The sequence below is a fragment of the Arachis ipaensis genome, chromosome B6 (genome assembly GCF_059453495.1).
Source record: "Arachis ipaensis isolate K30076 ecotype BB chromosome B6, ASM5945349v1, whole genome shotgun sequence".
Lineage (NCBI taxonomy): Eukaryota > Viridiplantae > Streptophyta > Magnoliopsida > Fabales > Fabaceae > Arachis > Arachis ipaensis.
Genome location: NC_142441.1, coordinates 4,315,867 through 4,332,959, shown reverse-complemented (window position 1 = coordinate 4,332,959; position 17,093 = coordinate 4,315,867). Strand labels below are relative to the sequence as shown.

The following is a 17,093-nucleotide window of genomic DNA, read 5'->3' as shown; positions in this document are numbered from 1 at the left end:
CAAGGATGGAGTGTGGAAAACTGATCCAGAGGTTCTGAGTCAAGAAGTAGAGTTTTTCTATAAAAGCTTATTCTGTCGTTTGGATGATGTTGATTTGGGTTGCCTTGGTGATGTGCCTCTTCCTTCTCTGAATGAAGAAGCTTGCAATAATCTTACGACACCAGTTACTATGGAGGAAGTCAGAATAGTTGTTTTTCACATGAATTCTTTTAAAGCTCCGGGTCCTGATGGGTTTCAAGCTTTTTTCTTCAAAGAATATTGGGAGATCATTGGTCTTGATGTTTGGAAGATGGTTAAGCAAGCATTCTCTGGTGTTACTCTTGATCCGAGAATGATGGAGACTTTACTGGTTCTTATTCCAAAGGTTGAGTCACCGGTAATTATGAAAGATTTTAGACCGATTAGTCTCTGCAATGTAGTTTACAAGATCGTCATGAAGGTCCTTGTTAATAGGCTTCGTCCTCATCTTGCGGAGATCGTTGGCCCACTTCAAGGAGGATTTATTCCGGAACGAGAAACTCCTGACAACATCATTATTGCTCAAGAAGTCCTCCACTTTATGAAGAAGACTAAATCAAAGAAAGTCACACTGGCCTTTAAGATTGATCTGGAGAAAGCTTATGACAGAGTTGACTGGAGGTTTTTAGCTCATACACTTAAAAGCTTTGGTTTTTCTACTCCTACAATTAATTTGATTATGAATTGTGTCACTGCTTCCTCCTTATCTATTCTTTGAAATGGGAATCATCTGAATGGCTTTACTCCTAGCCGAGGTCTTAGACAAGGAGACCCTATGTCACTCTATCTTTTTGTGTTGTGTATGGTGCGATTGGCATGCTTTATTAGTCATCAGATTGATTTGGGCTTGTAGGAGCCAGTTGCTATTTCTAGAGGGGGACCAAGAATATCCCACTTAATGTTTGCGGATGACTTACTTCTATTTTGTAAAGCTACAAAGAGACAAGTGCAAAATGTGATGTTAGTTTTAGAGACTTTTTGCAAAGCATCTAGGATGAAGATTAATGTGGAGAAGTCTAAAGCGCTTTGCTCCAAGAATGTCTCTGTAACAAGGAAAGAAGTTTTCACTGGGGTATCCTCTATATATTTGTCCAGGACTTGGGCAAGTATCTTGGAGTTACCCTTAGCCATTCTAGGGTGACCCGTTCATCTTTCAATGGTGTCTTGGATAAGATTCGGATTAGACTAGCAAGCTGGAAAGGGAGTTTACTCAATCGGGCTGGTAGACTCTGCTTGGTTAATTCTGTTGCAGCCGCTATTCCCACGTACCAGGTGCAGGTCTCTATTTTTCCCAAAGGAATCATTAGTAAATTGGAATCTATGATGAGGAATTTTCTTTGGAAAGGACAAGTTGATGGAAGAGGATTGAATCTTGTTAGTTGGAAGGTACTGGTTACTCCAAAAAAATATGGAGGTTTAGGGATTAGAGATCCTTATTGTGTAAATATTGCTTTTCTTGGAAAACTAGTTTGGACTTTTTCCAGCAGCCAAACAAGTTATGGGTCCAATTGTTGGATGCCAAATACCGATCATCTCTATATGACTGTTTTAGTTATCCTAAGAACAAGGACTCTCCCATTTGGAGGAGTCTTTGCAAGGTTTGGGAAGTGTTGAAGGATGGGTTTACTTGGTGTATTGAAGATTTGAACCAGAATTTTTGGTTTTCTAGCTGGAGGAGAGAAGGACGATTATCTAATGAGATGGATTATGTTCACATTTCTGATTCAAATCTCCGGATACAGGATATTTGGTCGGTTGGTAGGTGGCATTTGGATACTCTTTATTCTTCCTTATCTCAAAATTTGAAAGGTAATATTCTCTCTTACAATCCAGATGTGCAAGTAGGTGCGGAAGTGGGTTGGTATTAGTGTGGGTCTATTGCCAAAGTCTATGACTCACACAATGGTTACTTGTGGTTGTGTATGCAGCTGTTTGGTTGGGAGGAGCGGGAGAATTGGCTTTGGCTTTGACTTTGGCGTCAACTTATTCCGGAAAAGCACAAGTTTTTGGCTTTGTTGTGTCTTAATGAGGCTCTTCCTACTGCAAGTTTTCGCTTTAGAAGAGGGATGTCATCATCGGATAGGTGTCCAAGATGTCTTTCTAGCCAGGAATCGGTTTTACATTGTATTCGGGATTGTCCAAAAGCTCAGCTTGTCTGGCATAGGTTGGATATTTGTTGTCATCCTTTGGATTTGAAGAACTGGTTCTTGTATCATAGCAGAGAGCATCCGTTCAAGTTCTTTTTGGGATTTTGGTGGATATGGCGAGCAAGGAATAATGACATATTTAATCCTCATGAAACTTGGCTTCCGGAAAAAGTGATTTGTCTGACATTAACTTCAGAAAAGGAGCTTAGGAATATTTTTGAATTACAACGTATGTCCTTTTCCTCTACTCTAAATGGTTTTTGGAATCCCCATCCATTGGTACTTTTAAGATTAATTATAATGTTAGTTATTTTAGTTCGGGTGATAGTATTGGTTTTGCTTGTGTTATTAGAGATTGTAATGGGAGTTGGCAAAGGGGGTATTTGGGAATGATTGAGAGTAATAGTATTCTTCAAGGGGAATTGTTTGCTATTTGGAGAGGATATCTCTTAGCTTGGGATGTGGGTCAACGAGATATTATTTGTGAGACGGATTGTGTGGAAGCATTTAATCTTGTTACTCAAGATGGTTTTGGGTTTATTGATCCGTTGGTGCTCAAAATAAGAGATATCATGCATTAGAATTGGCGTGTTGACTTTCGTTTGATTATGAGAGATGCAAACACGGTGGCATATACTATGGCAAAAATGGCGATGAAGTTACAACTTTCTCATGTGGAGCTTCCTTCACCTTGGGAAGAGTTTAAGAGTAGTCTTAAACAGGACTGTCCCTCTATTTAAGCCGTTCCTTTGTTTTGTTTGTTTTATTTTTATTTATTTAGTTTATTTAAGCCGTTCCTTTAGAAAACTTATCCTCCAATTTGTGAATTTTAATTTTTTTTTATTTTTAGATCAACAAATCGGACTTTCCAATTTGTAACTATCTTCATATTAAATTAAAACACACCACTTCTCCATAACTGAGAATAATACAATAATAATTTTCATATAAAATAAATTAACCACAAAAAGATTATTACATATTTGTGAGAAAAATTAATTTACTTAGTATATAAATATACTACTTAGTTAATTTTTTTTGTTATATTAATATTCAATCTGATTATTTAATAATTTTTTTTAGTGACTTCTAATTTAAGATAGATAATACATACTTAATTGATAACTTTTAAAGGAAAGAGTATATATTTTAACAAATATTATTATTTAAATTTAAATTATCCTTTCTTACAAAGCAATTACCTAAAATGCTTCACAACTTTCATATAAAAAATTTACAAATTTGATAAATATCAATGTTTATATATAAAAGTATATTAATTAAAATCGCAAAATAGCAATAAAAATCTTTTCAAAAAATTTAAGACAATTTCTTACTAACGCTATTTAATTTTTTTAAAATATAGAATGCATTGAGTGATTTTTTTGTATAATATTCATAAGAGGTTGAAAATTATAAATGCCCCATTTTATAACAAAAAATCATGAAACTTAATGTCCCACACTAAATTCATGTTATTTCACAAACTACTATAACCAATCCATTTTATATATATAAAATACTAATATTTAATATTTGATACAAAATGAATGAGACCTCAAATAGAAAAAGGGTTTAAAAGAATTGAGTTTAAATACAAATCATTATAATTGCATTTCATTGGTTGATCATAGAAAGATAATTAATGCATTTATTCACTAAGATATTCAAGAAAAGAAAAAAAAAAGACAGGATCCAAATAACTTTTACAAATATCTCACAAAAAAATAATTAAAAAAAAAACAATAAACTAAGTGTCACATTTTTTTTGTCTAATAAATTTCAATAAGCATTAATTTCTCTGTTCAAATTAAGTTTCAATTTTTGTTTACGAATTTCTTCTCTAAAACATACCCTATACCAGGAAGTGCATCAACTGGAAGTTGATTTAAATGATCATCAACATCAAAATGTAAAACTCAAGAAGAGATGAGGTAATATTGATATTTTGACATATGCCACAATTCAACTATAATATCAAAGTACTTAAGCTGAATGTAAGAAGTAGATTCTCTTGTTCAAGTGAACTACAACAGCTAGAAATCACAAGTGATAATATGATGTTAGTTAATGTCACAAATAATAGAGTGTTCTCTGACATCTTGCTACTTTGAGCCCCAAGCGATACCAAAGGTTTTCTGGTTGGTGTTGTTGGCGGTAGCATTCTTCTTCCTTTTCTCAGAACTAGAGTGGTACGCGAGTCCATATTCCCTATGGGAGGAAGAGCGCTTCTGTTGGTTCGTGCTTGTTTTGGTGGAAAAACATTTTTTTTTTTTAATGAAAAAAAAAATCTATTTTCTATTTTAGTATGTTTAGCAAAATTTTAATAATAAAAGTAAAATCACTAACCCGAACTTGCCCTTTGGTCACTACAAGCCAAACCCACACAGAAATCAATTTCTAGCTATCCTAAATGTGCTCCAAAACACACTTGCCCTTTGGTCACTACAAGCCTAACCCACTCTCTACCCCAAACTGGGTTCAAATGTCAGATCTTATGCCTCATTAGCACATTGTAAGGCAAAATCTACATTAGGAAACAAAATAATCAACAACATATAAGGCAGTTAATATAACTAAAGCAGCACACTAATCATTTTGGGGTTGTAAAGACATGTATGTACTCACAGATTGGCATGATAGCAAGCAAGAGGAAGTGTGAGCAAGAACATGATGCAAAGAGCACAGAGTAATCCCTTCCCAATAAACTCGGGAACCATGAAGTAATTGACTCAAGACGATGCATCAAAAGGGTTCATATGACATCTTCCAAGTTAGATAATATCAAAACCTTGGATACCCTACCATAAAAAGAACAATTATTCAGATTCATGGAAGCTAAGAAAGTAGAAAAGAATGACGAAAGGAACAAACTTTAGGAAAGAAAATAGAAATAAAGAAGAACCCCACCTGGTAAAAAAAAGAGGCAAAAAAGGCAATGTTGAGAAGGAAACAAATAAGAAGCCAGAAGAGCAATTCCCAACCCATTAAAACGGAGGAATCAGAGACGTGGCGCAGTGTTTTCGGAGAAAGAGTGTGTATTTCACAAGTTGGCAAGTTTTTGGAGTTTAGAATCAGTGATATGCTTGGACTTTGGACACGGGAGATTGGGAGAGTTGGTGAAGACTCTGTTCATTGCAATTACTTTTTTGGGTATGATTATGGTTGATCAACAGATCAAGGTGTTGGACAAAACAACATTGACAATAAAAACAGCTCAACTTTTTATATTAATTATTATTAATTATAAAATTATTTTACATAGTCAATTAATTATAGCATAGATAATAATATATAATATATGTTAGGGTTTGGCATTAAATTTTTATAAAATAAATATATTAAAAATTCAAGTTTGTTAGCCAACTCCTCTGCATTTCTTGTATATAGTGATCAAATATAGAGTATTGGTTTTAGAAAATTTACCTAATTTTATTTTTCTTTATAAAAAAGTCTTTAAAGTTAATATTGCATAATTAATATTAAAGTCAATATTTAATATAAAAGAAAAAAATTAAAATTCTAAACAACAAAAATATTCTAAATTAAATTAAAAAATATCTAAAATCTAAACTCATCAAAAATTTATTTTTAGTAGATTTTATATTAAATTTATTTGACAATTTGCTATAATATTAATTAAAATTTATTGTTATAGTGTTGCTTTCATAGAATTATTCTATTTCTTAGATGTTCTTTTTATAAGAACATACGTATTTAAAAGTTATGTTAACAGGTTTTATAAATTAAAAGCATTATCTATATTTTAACTATCATACAATTTTAGTAGGAAGTACAATTAACCTGCTCTAAATTTTTACTCATACAATTTACAACATATTCTTCTATTGTATAAGGCTGGTAATGGATAGAATATGGTTAGAATTTAAACCCTAACTCTAAATTTATTTGAGTTTAAAACGTGTCAATTCTTACCTATCTTCTACCCACAAATATCTAACTATATTCGAAGATTAATAAATAGATGTAATATCATTATATAACCTGATGAATATACAAATTAAAAATTTAACACAAACAACACTATCATCCCACAAATAAGTGAATAGCATAATTATAATACAAACATAATATCAACTGTCTATTCTCAAGATTGGAACTCTTATGATTTGAAATGGCTCTTCAAACGGTTGAGCATTAGTGGTTATAGCCTATAGAGTTCTTGGGAGCTGGCCGCTATAGACTGTGATCTAAATGAAGAGATCAGGGACGTATTTATATATTACTGAATAGAATTAGTTTTTATATAAACAAAAGCGTCAAAGTATTAATTTAGAATCTTGGATTAGTAGTAAAAAACTTTTTACACTGAAAAATCCTTGGATCATTTTTCATTTGTGACATATTTTTATATAACATAACATATACATATATAGGCCTAGAGTGCAACTTGGTTAAATAGGATTGAAACTCAACTCTCACACATACAAATTGGATTGGCAACTCTACCTAATCAAGTTAGATGAGATTGAATACCTACATCTGTGTGTAATATAAAACTTAAATCATCACTCATCAAACTACATACAAATTTTGTTTTTAGCTTTTTCTTCAAAAATTACCTTCTTAAAATACATGAAAAAATAAATTTAAGAGAAATATTAATATCACCATAAAAGAATTCTTAGATACAAAATTGCACATTTTAAATTATAAATAATACACGAGAGAGAATTAATCGAATTTTTTCTTTTAGAGAGAGATAAATAGTGCATTACCCATTGATATAATTAGATTAAATATTTTCTGTTAATGTGAAAATTAAAAATCTGAGGATCAAATTTTTTGAGTTAAAAAAAAATCTTCTAATTATCATCCACAATTTCATAATACACCTTTGATCTCCATAATACAGCACACACTTATCCAATATTAAAAATGAAAAACGTCATTAAAACCCAATCAATAAAATTGTTTTTTATTCACTTTTTTTTTTCACAATAATAAAAACAGAAAATAATGACAACAAAAGAATAAATAAATCAAACTACATATATCCTAATTTTCTTTAAACCCAATGTTGGATAAGCTGGTCTGCAAACATTATCATTGATAGACCATACCTGGAATCAATCTATATATTATGTAGACAAAAAAAATAAAATAAAATAAAAAATTGGCCATAAAAACAAGTAAAATAAAAGTGAACTCTCGAGTTAAAATTTCGTGGAGTAAGGACAATCATTGATATTCAAATGGCAACACATCTGTACAAACTACTACTGTAGTTAAAACTTGGAAGATTAACTGACACTAGCAGTTCTCCCAAACGACATGCACGTACAAAAATATAAGAGTTCACCTGCATTATAAAGATGGGGTAAAAATGGTCAAAAATGGAAATTCAGGTCTATCATTCTTTGGATGCAATAGCCCATAATTGACACCTTTCATCCCAAAGTTCAAAAATAATACTAAATAATCAATAAAGGGCTCAAGCGTCCAAATTTAGCATCCTATCCAAACTTCATTTCCTACTGTTGCAACTTGTTATGGCCTGCAAAATTGTGTTCCAATAAGCAACACTACATCTACTTCACTTCCTACTCCTGAGTCCTGAGAATGATAGTTACTCCTTTGTCTACCACTGTTTTATGCGTGTTCCTTAATCCAAAACAAAAAAAAAAAAGTGAGCTTGTCACTATTACTACAAATTCCCACCAAACCAACAAGTAAAGATTAATAAAGATAAAAATACTGTCACTATTAGTCTATTACTACCAAAGCAGGGAAGCATTGTCATTCAAATTTGCAGCTTCACAAAACTGATAAGGATATACAGATTTCACAAGGTTCAGAGCAAGCACGCAAAAGAATATTCAAATAAAAGGGTTCAATACGAGAGTATGACGATGACATTTTCGTAAGGGGGATGATGACACTACTTCTATTAAATATGTCATGACCCAATAACCAAATACTCCCTTTCATTGTCTGGAAACATTGATGACACTACTTCTATTAAATATGCCATGACCCAATAACCAAATGGAAAAGTATTAAACAATGAAAATATTAAACATTTTACTAGGTGTGTGGATGGTTATTCTAATATTAAGATTTAGGTGGGTAATTTAGAGGTGTAGTGTGTTTTTATTTGATTGGGGTTGTTCATGTTGTTCAAAAAAGTCATTGGTTACCTAGCATTGCCCCAACCAAATACTCCCTTTCATTGTCTGGAAACATTGATCTTCTAAATTACCGCTCCAAATCGACAGTATTTTGACACGGTTGTAGTAATATTTTGTACATTCTCAAATAGACAGTTTAATTGCGAAACAGAGAGAGAAAAGCAGTTAATACTACTACTTGTAAATCACACGCATGGCATTAGATTATCGTAGAATTTCAACACTATGTGACACATCATGACTACCACCAAAATTTAATTTAAATAATCCAAGTGACATCCACAAACCTAATTAATCAGAACCTATCAACAAAACAAAACAGCACAGACATCAACTCCTGACATCTTGCAAGATATTGTTGACAAGTGTTCTATAAAATAAGATGATCACAATAAACATTCAGTTAGAAGTTTAACGTACGGCAAAAGGAAAAGAAATCTACCTCTTCATTCTCTGCTGCTATCAATCAGCAGCCCCTGCTTCTTTGACATCAATGGCAAAAGCATACTCCTGATCACATCCCATGAATGAATCACACATGAAGTAAAGGGTATAGGAATACACTTGAGTGGAGAAAGATCCATGTCATCCTCGATCAGAATACACTTGCTTGCTTCCAAATCACTCAATGTATTTTCCACAAGCTCTGAAAGGTGATCAGAAAGATGTCTGTGACTAACTCCTTGTAGATTGTAATAGTTGGGATTTTGTGTGAGCCGCCTGTACATGAATGTCCATGTAAGATAATCTACAGCATCTTGCTTATTCTCAATAACCCCAGCAACAATTTCAGCATTCAAGTTATCATGCAAGAAGTGATGAAGGTGGCTCTCAACAGGGAAAGCTTCATATAAAAATTTCTTGTAGTATTCCTTACGGGGTGCATGGCAGAAGATGACACATTTCCCAGAATTATCTACCAAAGGCCGGCTGGCATGACCCATCATCTGCAGAAGATCAGTAACAGGGTAATCTGACTGTGCATTTTCACGCCCATCGTAATACTGTGTGCCCATCACAACTACCAAGTGAGCTGACAATGTCACTCCCCAACACATAGAACTACTCAAAACACACACCTGAATCCAGCCAGCTTCAAACAGTTGGGTCATGATATCATAATCCAGATTGTTTAAGCCCTCATGCAAGTATCCCACTCCTTCTTGTAAAGTGGCTTTCAACATTTTATCACTAATCTTGTCAAGAAAAGGTTTAAGCTCTTCTGGGGACCACAATAAGAATGGCTTCTCTGCGCTGTCTGCCCCGGAGTATGTAATCAGATCCACAGCTGTCAGGTGCACATGCTTCCTTGTAGGCACAAATACAAGAGCAGGTTTAGCATTCTTGGCATGCTGAACAATTGCAGCGTAAGTTGGTTTCGTCATTGCTTGCATCCTTGCCTCAAAATTGGCAATGTCTACACCTTGAATGTGTATTTCCAAAGGTACAGGACGAACGCCGGGGGGGAAGTTGAAAAGACCATGGGAAGTAGCTCCAATCCATTCTCCTAGATCCTTGGCATTTGCAAGAGAGGTAGACAAAGCCACAATACGAATCTTGTTTTCAACCTGACTAGCAATATATCTCATCCTCGAAACAATGACTTCCAAAACAGGACCACCTTGACCTCCAATTAAGTGGAGTTCATCAATGATGAAAAGACTAACCTGCTGCACATGTTTCCTCTGTTTCCAGCGGCGGGATAAAGCATCCCACTTCTCTGGGGTGCTAATGATAATCTGACCTTTCTCAAGTAGCTTCAAGTCAGTTGATGTTTCTCCAGTCAATTGAACCACCTTCAATTCAAGACCATCTTTACCAAATTTCTTCTCCCAATCATGATACCGTTCCTTGGCAAGAGCTTCAATAGGTGCAATATAAACAACACGCATGACACTATCAGGCCCTTTCTGATGATTCCTCAAAATAGCGAATTCTGCACAGATGGTCTTACCACTTCCTGTTGGTGCAGCAACTAATACATTGTCATCAGAATTATACAGAACTGTGAATACTTGGGTCTGAACAGGATTGAAATGCTTGAAATCCTGATAAAGTGCTTCATACTTTCGATTTCTCAATGCAGTCACAGGCAGTGGTTGCAGGTCCAAGAGTTCAGTTGGGGGAGGGTACTTTTCAGGTAAGATAAGGTGCCTGAAGGAAACAGGTAGAACAGTCTGTGACCCAATCCATCTATCTGAAACAACATGGATGACGTATTGAGGAGGAAGAGGTTCGTAGATTGAAACTGTGAAATTCAGCGTATGATCCTCATCAATAAACTGCTTTTTCAGCATAAAATTCTCATGATGAAGGATATATTCACCATCATTGTCCTCAACAATCACCCAAAAGGGCTCAACATAACCATGAATTCTGTCATCCCATGCAAAATCTGGAGTTATTGTGAGTTCAACCCTCAGAACTGTCCGAGTAATAGGCTGCACATGAGCTGCAAGGTTCAGTTTTGGAAATTGATGGATATATTTGTGAAGCATCCTTCCCATCTTCGGAGCACGAATGAGTTCACCTATCTCTTGTGATGATAGGTCATAATACCTCTCCCACGCCAAATCTTTCTTCTCCAACTTCGTTAATACATCACCAGGGATACCATTGAACTGACGAAGAGGTGTTTGGACACTCCACATCCTCTTCGTCACCATCTTGCACAAGTTCAGAGCCTTTTCAGCCAACTGTGCCCATCCACGTTTCAGTACAATCTCAAAAAGAGCCCGCAAAAGGCGTCCAGCACTCTGAAAGAACAAATAATAAAAATCAGTACAATACTAACAAATTACAAGAGTCAGCAAGACTGGAAAATTTGGTGTCTTTTTGCTGTGTTTTTCTGTTTTTATTTATAAGAATTTTAGAAAATTTTCAAAATTAAATTTTGGAAAACATGGAATCTGCATTTTTTGAAGTGTTCTCTATGAAAATTTTGACAAAAACTGAGATATGAAAACATGGTGGCATGTCCCATAATTAAGCTGAACTTCTTTCTTTTTCTTTTCAACCTTCCTTTTAAATAGTCCCCCCACCCAAAACCCCTTTATCACTTCACCCTCACAGCTGGGAATGTTGCCCACTTTGTAAAACTGCTTCCAAGCCTTGCTGGCACTGCCTTCTGCTCCGTTGCCGGCCCCAAACATGCCCCAAGCGACCACTGTCAAGCATTTTTGCAACAGTTTCCTTCTTCCTTTTAATCTTCATATACATTAACAGTAATTTCATGAAATTGTGATTTTAAGCCTTTTTGGTATTTTTATCATTTCCTCCCTTTCAATTAATTGTAGTTGCATTCATAATGAGGTTAATTTCGTGTTAAGGAATTGATAATGGATATGAAAAGAAAAATCAGTTTGTATCCTGAGTTTGCATTTTAAGGGGAAAAAAAAAGATCAACATAACTGTACCAAGTTATAAAATACAGGCATGTACATTATAGGATTAAACATATTCTAATATCACAATTTCAATTTATTTTGAAGTTCATGTAAAATATTTTTTAGTTCATAATTTTTTAAAACAATGACATGTAATATGATGCATAATAAAATTAAGTTCCTTTTTTATTTACTTAAAGATATTTCACGTTTAAATTATTTTTAAATTGATATTTACTTATTCTAAAAGTTTTAACAACTTGAAAATTGGCAAATCAAACGGATTTTCAATGTTTTCAAGCTTTTAAAGACAGAAAATATAGTCAAACCAAACATGTTTCCTAGAACTTGAAAATATGAAAATAAAATCTGTTTCAGAAAATGAAAACATGTTTTCTTATTTCTTTAACCAAATTGACCATTAATATCTCAATAGAATAGAACACAGTCTAACCTGAGTTATGAAAACCATATCAGATGTTAGTGAAAGCCCTTCAAGCTTTAACTGTGAAATGTATGTTTGAAGCAAAACATTGATTTTCACACTTGGCTCGTCCAAACTCTCCTTGATGGGAATGGGAACACGGTCTAAAAGCTTTGCTAGCTCCACCTTCTCATCCTGCCTTACCGTCACATACTTGAATTCTTCACTCAGTGAGAACAATCGGCATAGCTCTATGTCTCCCATCGTAGGCTTCAAATGCTCGTTATATGTGGAGATGGTTCCATGTGTTATGTAGTAGTAACTAGCAATGCGACCCAAGTCAGTGACCTGAAAATACCCACTCTTCCTGTCATACTTCACCAAATTATTTCTATCCAAGATGGTTGCAGCTGTATGAATCTGCAAGATTTCAATCAGAGAGATTAAGATTAGCCATTTAACCAGTAAAAGACAGGAATGGGCAATACAAGAATACACATCCAAAACAACTGCATTAACATCACTCAAATTCGTCCACCATATTATCGAAAGAGAAAATCCCAATTCCAGGTAAAGGAAACCAGGCAATTTTTGGTGGTGAAAACAACAAGTTTTTCCTCAAGTGAAAAATAGAATGGAAACCATGTGGCGTCTTTGTAATTAATTCTGGACGCACGAAATAAAAATACAAAGCATTTTCTGAAACTAAACAAACCTTATGTTTCTCAGCCTATAATGAACTAGTAACCACTTTAAACAATTCTACACAAACCATGACTTGACAAGCATAAACATGACTAGAGAGACATTACATACATTCACAAACAAAAAACAGATTAACAATTAATGGAAAGAAAAAGAAAACCCATGACAAATAAACCAGTGTTGGGTTAAAAAATAAAAATAACTAAATAAAACAAACCAAAGAAAGGCAAAGAAATCAGTTTGGGTCAGCTAAATGATGCATAACGACACCATGAAAGCATATAATGCAGTGCAACATCAAGTTTTTCTTGGCCGATGAAGATCTAGTACCCATTAAATAATTCTACAGAAACCATGACACTGACAAGCATAAACACGACTACAAAGCCGATCCATATATATGTTGCACGCGAACGCCCACACAAACAAATGAAAAGGGAAGGGGGAAAAGGTTTTAATGAATAAACAGAAAAAGAAAGTGTCAAGTTAAAACATCTTTTTGGTTCATGTAATAATGCATTATGATACAATTAAAACTTATATTGCAGTGATACTTACCAAATCAGCTCTTCTTTCCTCCAAATTTATATCTCTTGTCAGCACATCAGGTTCTAAACCATAAAGTGAAGGATTACGCAACATGCGGACATATAAGTAAGTATATGCAAGCCAATCACAGGCTTCTCTAGCATTTTGGACAGTACCAAGAACAATTTCTGCATTCAGCTGATCAGCCAACTTGGACACAAACTGGCTCTCAATAGGAAGTTGCTGATTCATAAGTGAGAGGTAATACTGCAACTCACTATGGCCAGTAACAATTATTCCTTCACCATAAGAGTCGTACTGGGGCCTTCCAGCACGACCCAGCATCTGCATCACATCAAGAGGGCTCAGTTCAGTCCATGCTCCCTTCTCCGAATTGTAAATCTGTGTTCCCTTAATTATCACCGTGTGAGCTGGAAGATTCACACCCCAGGCAAGGGTTGCGGTGGATACCAAAACTTGCACATGCCCATCAGCAAAGAGATCCTCAACCAGCTGACGATCTGTCCTGGTCACACCGGCATGATGAATTGCAAAACCGTATGGCAGAAGATCCTTAAGATCATTGCTCTTCACAAGGTCAGTATGAGTATGAAGAATCTCCCGACTTGCACTATCTTCTTTAAGGAATCTACCAAGAGTATCTTTTGCAAGAGCAGTATCTCTGATGGCTTTAGCTGTTTTAGCAGTTTCTTTCCTTGAATGTACAAATATAAGAACTTGATGTTTTCCTGCCACAGCCATAACTTTCTCATAGCAAATATCATTCATCAACTGGAACCTCTGAAGTGGCTCCTTTACTGTGATTCCAACATACTGTTGAGAAAGAGGAACAGGCCTATAACTATTATCAAAATAGAACAACCCCTTCTCCAGATGAACTCGTAAAAATAGTGCCACATCTTCGTAATTAGGGAGAGTAGCAGACAAACCCACCAACCGAATATGCTCTTCTGTGGTTTCAATCTGCCTTACTGTTCTAGCAACAATGCTTTCAAGAACAGGACCTCTATTATCATGAAGAAGATGGATCTCATCAATGATAACTAGTTTCACAAGTTGTGTGTAAGTACGATCTCCTGACTTCCGAGTGATAATATCCCACTTCTCAGGTGTTGTTACAATAATTTGAGTCTCCTCTATCTGTTGTCGGGTTAGCGATTGATCTCCACTGAGCTCCCTAACTTTAACATCATAACTCTGCAGCCGATTGGATAAATTCCCAACAACCTCAGCTACAAGGGCTTTCATAGGTGCAACATAAACAATTTTGTATGCACTATGATCAGTTGAACCATCATCTGGATTTCTATGCAGGGCAATCTGCTGGAGAATTGTGAGGACCGCCACATTAGTTTTACCAGCCCCAGTTGGAGCACAAAGAAGAAGATTGTCAGGCTTGAAAAGAGCAGTCTCGTAAACCTGGCTCTGAACCCTATTCAACTGTGTCATTCCTTTAAAGGCTGGTTGTGCCCAGTCCGGCATAGAAGATATCTTAACAAGCTTCTCATTCTCCTTAAGTGGTTTAGCCTTCAAAGCCGGCACATGAATTTCTTCATAACCCTTGTTGAGATGCCTATAGGACCCATCTGGAAGGTCACACTTCTTTTTTGCCATAAACAAACCATCTTGTGCAAAAGCAAGGTTATCTAGATCAAGCATCTGACGCTGACCTTTCAACCATCCACACTCTGCATCTCTATCAGCAAGCCCCCTCCTGCTCCTCTCACTGTCCCTATCCCCATCACCGCCGGTATCATCCCTCAACCGACGTGCCTCTTCCCTTATACTCTTCTCCAAGTTCTTCTGCCTCTCTTTCGCAGAGGCCCTTGTTGCATGCAACTGCTCCAAAATAGGCTGCGAATCTGTCCCCTTCATTTCCTCCTCAATCTTCTCTGTTTCCTCCTGCTTGAACCGTGCTCGAGTTGGCACGTACTCGTGCTGCTTGAACCGTGCGTGTGCCTCGGCACCACCACCAAGGTGCGACATTTTTCTCTACTCTCTTTAAATCCAAGTTAAAAAAAAGGACAAAAACCCTAACCCTGCAAAATCAAAATTGAAAGCAAAAATGGATCAGAAAAGTATTGGATACAACCAATTGAAACAAAACCAGCAACATAAGAAAGACAATAAGATTGAAGCAATCGAAAGAAGAAAAAGTAATAATAAATGTGTCCGACCTTGGAAACGGTAGCCTTGTTGGAGAGACGAAATAGGAGCAATGCTGGAGAAAGAATGGCGGCCATTCGGATGTTCCTGAGAGAGAGAGACTGGGGACTTTGGAAGATTAGAGATTTGGAGTAGGGTATTGGCAGGTAAGTGAATAGAGAATGGGTGGTGCCGTAGTGTTAAGCACGAAGAAGATGGCGGTTTATTTTGATGGCACGATGCATGGAATGTTGAAACTTGGAACCCAAGACACGACCTGTATTATTGTGGTAGGTAAAAAAATCTTCTAAAGTGTGAGAAAGAAAGATTAGATGAATTAAGAATTTGTCGATACTATCTTTTATTTTTTAATAAATTTTAATTACTAAATTAATTTTTAAAATTTTATTTTGTTAGATAAATTAGTCTCACATATCATATTGCTTGATTATAAAAAAATTGGTCTAAAAATTTTAAAAATTGATATATTTCTATTAAATAATAACAAAAACTAATTTGCTCTTACATAGAAAATATTTTATTTATTATGTGTAAAACAAAATTATATTATTAAACATAAATCCAATAGTACAAATTTTTGTATTATATAAATTTAATCTATTCCAATTAAAAAAATATATCTACTCAAGAAAAAACACAAATAATAATAATAATAATTAATTTTGTAGCTTATTAGTTATTAGTATATCCAAAGTCAAACCTTATTTCTCAAATATAAATAAAACTATTAGCAATCATTAATTATAAAAATTTTAATATTTATTTATTTTTGGAACATATAAAATTTATAAATTTATATTAAATAAAATAATAAAAAATTATATATAACAAAATCATGATAAATATTTACAGATATTAGTTATAAATTTATAAACATTATTAAGTTTATTTATTTTTAATAGTATTTAATTTAAAATAAAGATAAAAATTTATATTCAAAATACTCTTTATCTTTTTGCATAATTTTAGTGAATAAAAAATATTTTATTTTTTTTAGTTTTATATTAAATTTCTTAAATTATCTTTAATTTTGTTATATTTTTAAAACTAGCATTTGACCCATGCAAATTTCACAGGACCACAAAATTCCTTTTTATCATGAAAATTTGTATTTTCTGAAAAAATTTACCAATTAATTTAGTTGTATAGATTAGTATTTTTTTATTTTCTCCATTTTTATTTGCTTGTTTAAAATTATTAGGCCTTGATGGAGATTAGAAACCTTCTTTATAACATTGTTACTTTATAATTATATTTTGTTATTATAAAATATAAATAGTCTTTAAAATATTTAATTTATAAATTAAAATATTAAAACAATAATTTAAATAATAGTATATAATTTAAAATTTTATTTTTTAGGTTTTATATAAAGTATATTTTTTGTTTTTAAAATTTGCTAAAATTATAAGAACAAGCTAATTTTAATGTCTCAATTTTATATCAAAGATTGTTAAATCTAAATCTATCCTTAACAGCTAATTTTTTAAAAAGGAAAAGTATGATATAACCATTAGTGTTACCTTTTTCCATCAACTGAAGCTTT

General features: G+C 34.0%; 1 protein-coding gene and 1 long non-coding RNA gene across 2 annotated transcripts; both read right to left on the bottom strand.

The window, feature by feature from the left end:
* Positions 1-4,078: 4,078 nt before the first annotated feature.
* Positions 4,079-5,295, bottom strand: LOC148554449 (uncharacterized). The gene is made up of 3 exons (XR_015886226.1): positions 5,076-5,295; positions 4,794-4,966; positions 4,079-4,692 (listed from the first exon to the last, which is right to left on the bottom strand). It is a non-coding gene; the product is annotated as an uncharacterized LOC148554449 (long non-coding RNA).
* Positions 5,296-7,493: 2,198 nt separating this feature from the next.
* LOC107646274 (DExH-box ATP-dependent RNA helicase DExH12-like) lies at positions 7,494-15,684 on the bottom strand. The gene is made up of 5 exons (XM_021105391.2): positions 15,559-15,684; positions 13,391-15,420; positions 12,158-12,547; positions 8,760-11,073; positions 7,494-7,790 (listed from the first exon to the last, which is right to left on the bottom strand). Exons 2-4 carry the CDS (start codon positions 15,365-15,367, stop codon positions 8,764-8,766), a joined length of 4,677 nt encoding a protein of 1,558 aa, XP_020961050.1. The 5' UTR covers positions 15,368-15,420; positions 15,559-15,684; the 3' UTR covers positions 7,494-7,790; positions 8,760-8,763.
* Positions 15,685-17,093: the final 1,409 nt, after the last annotated feature.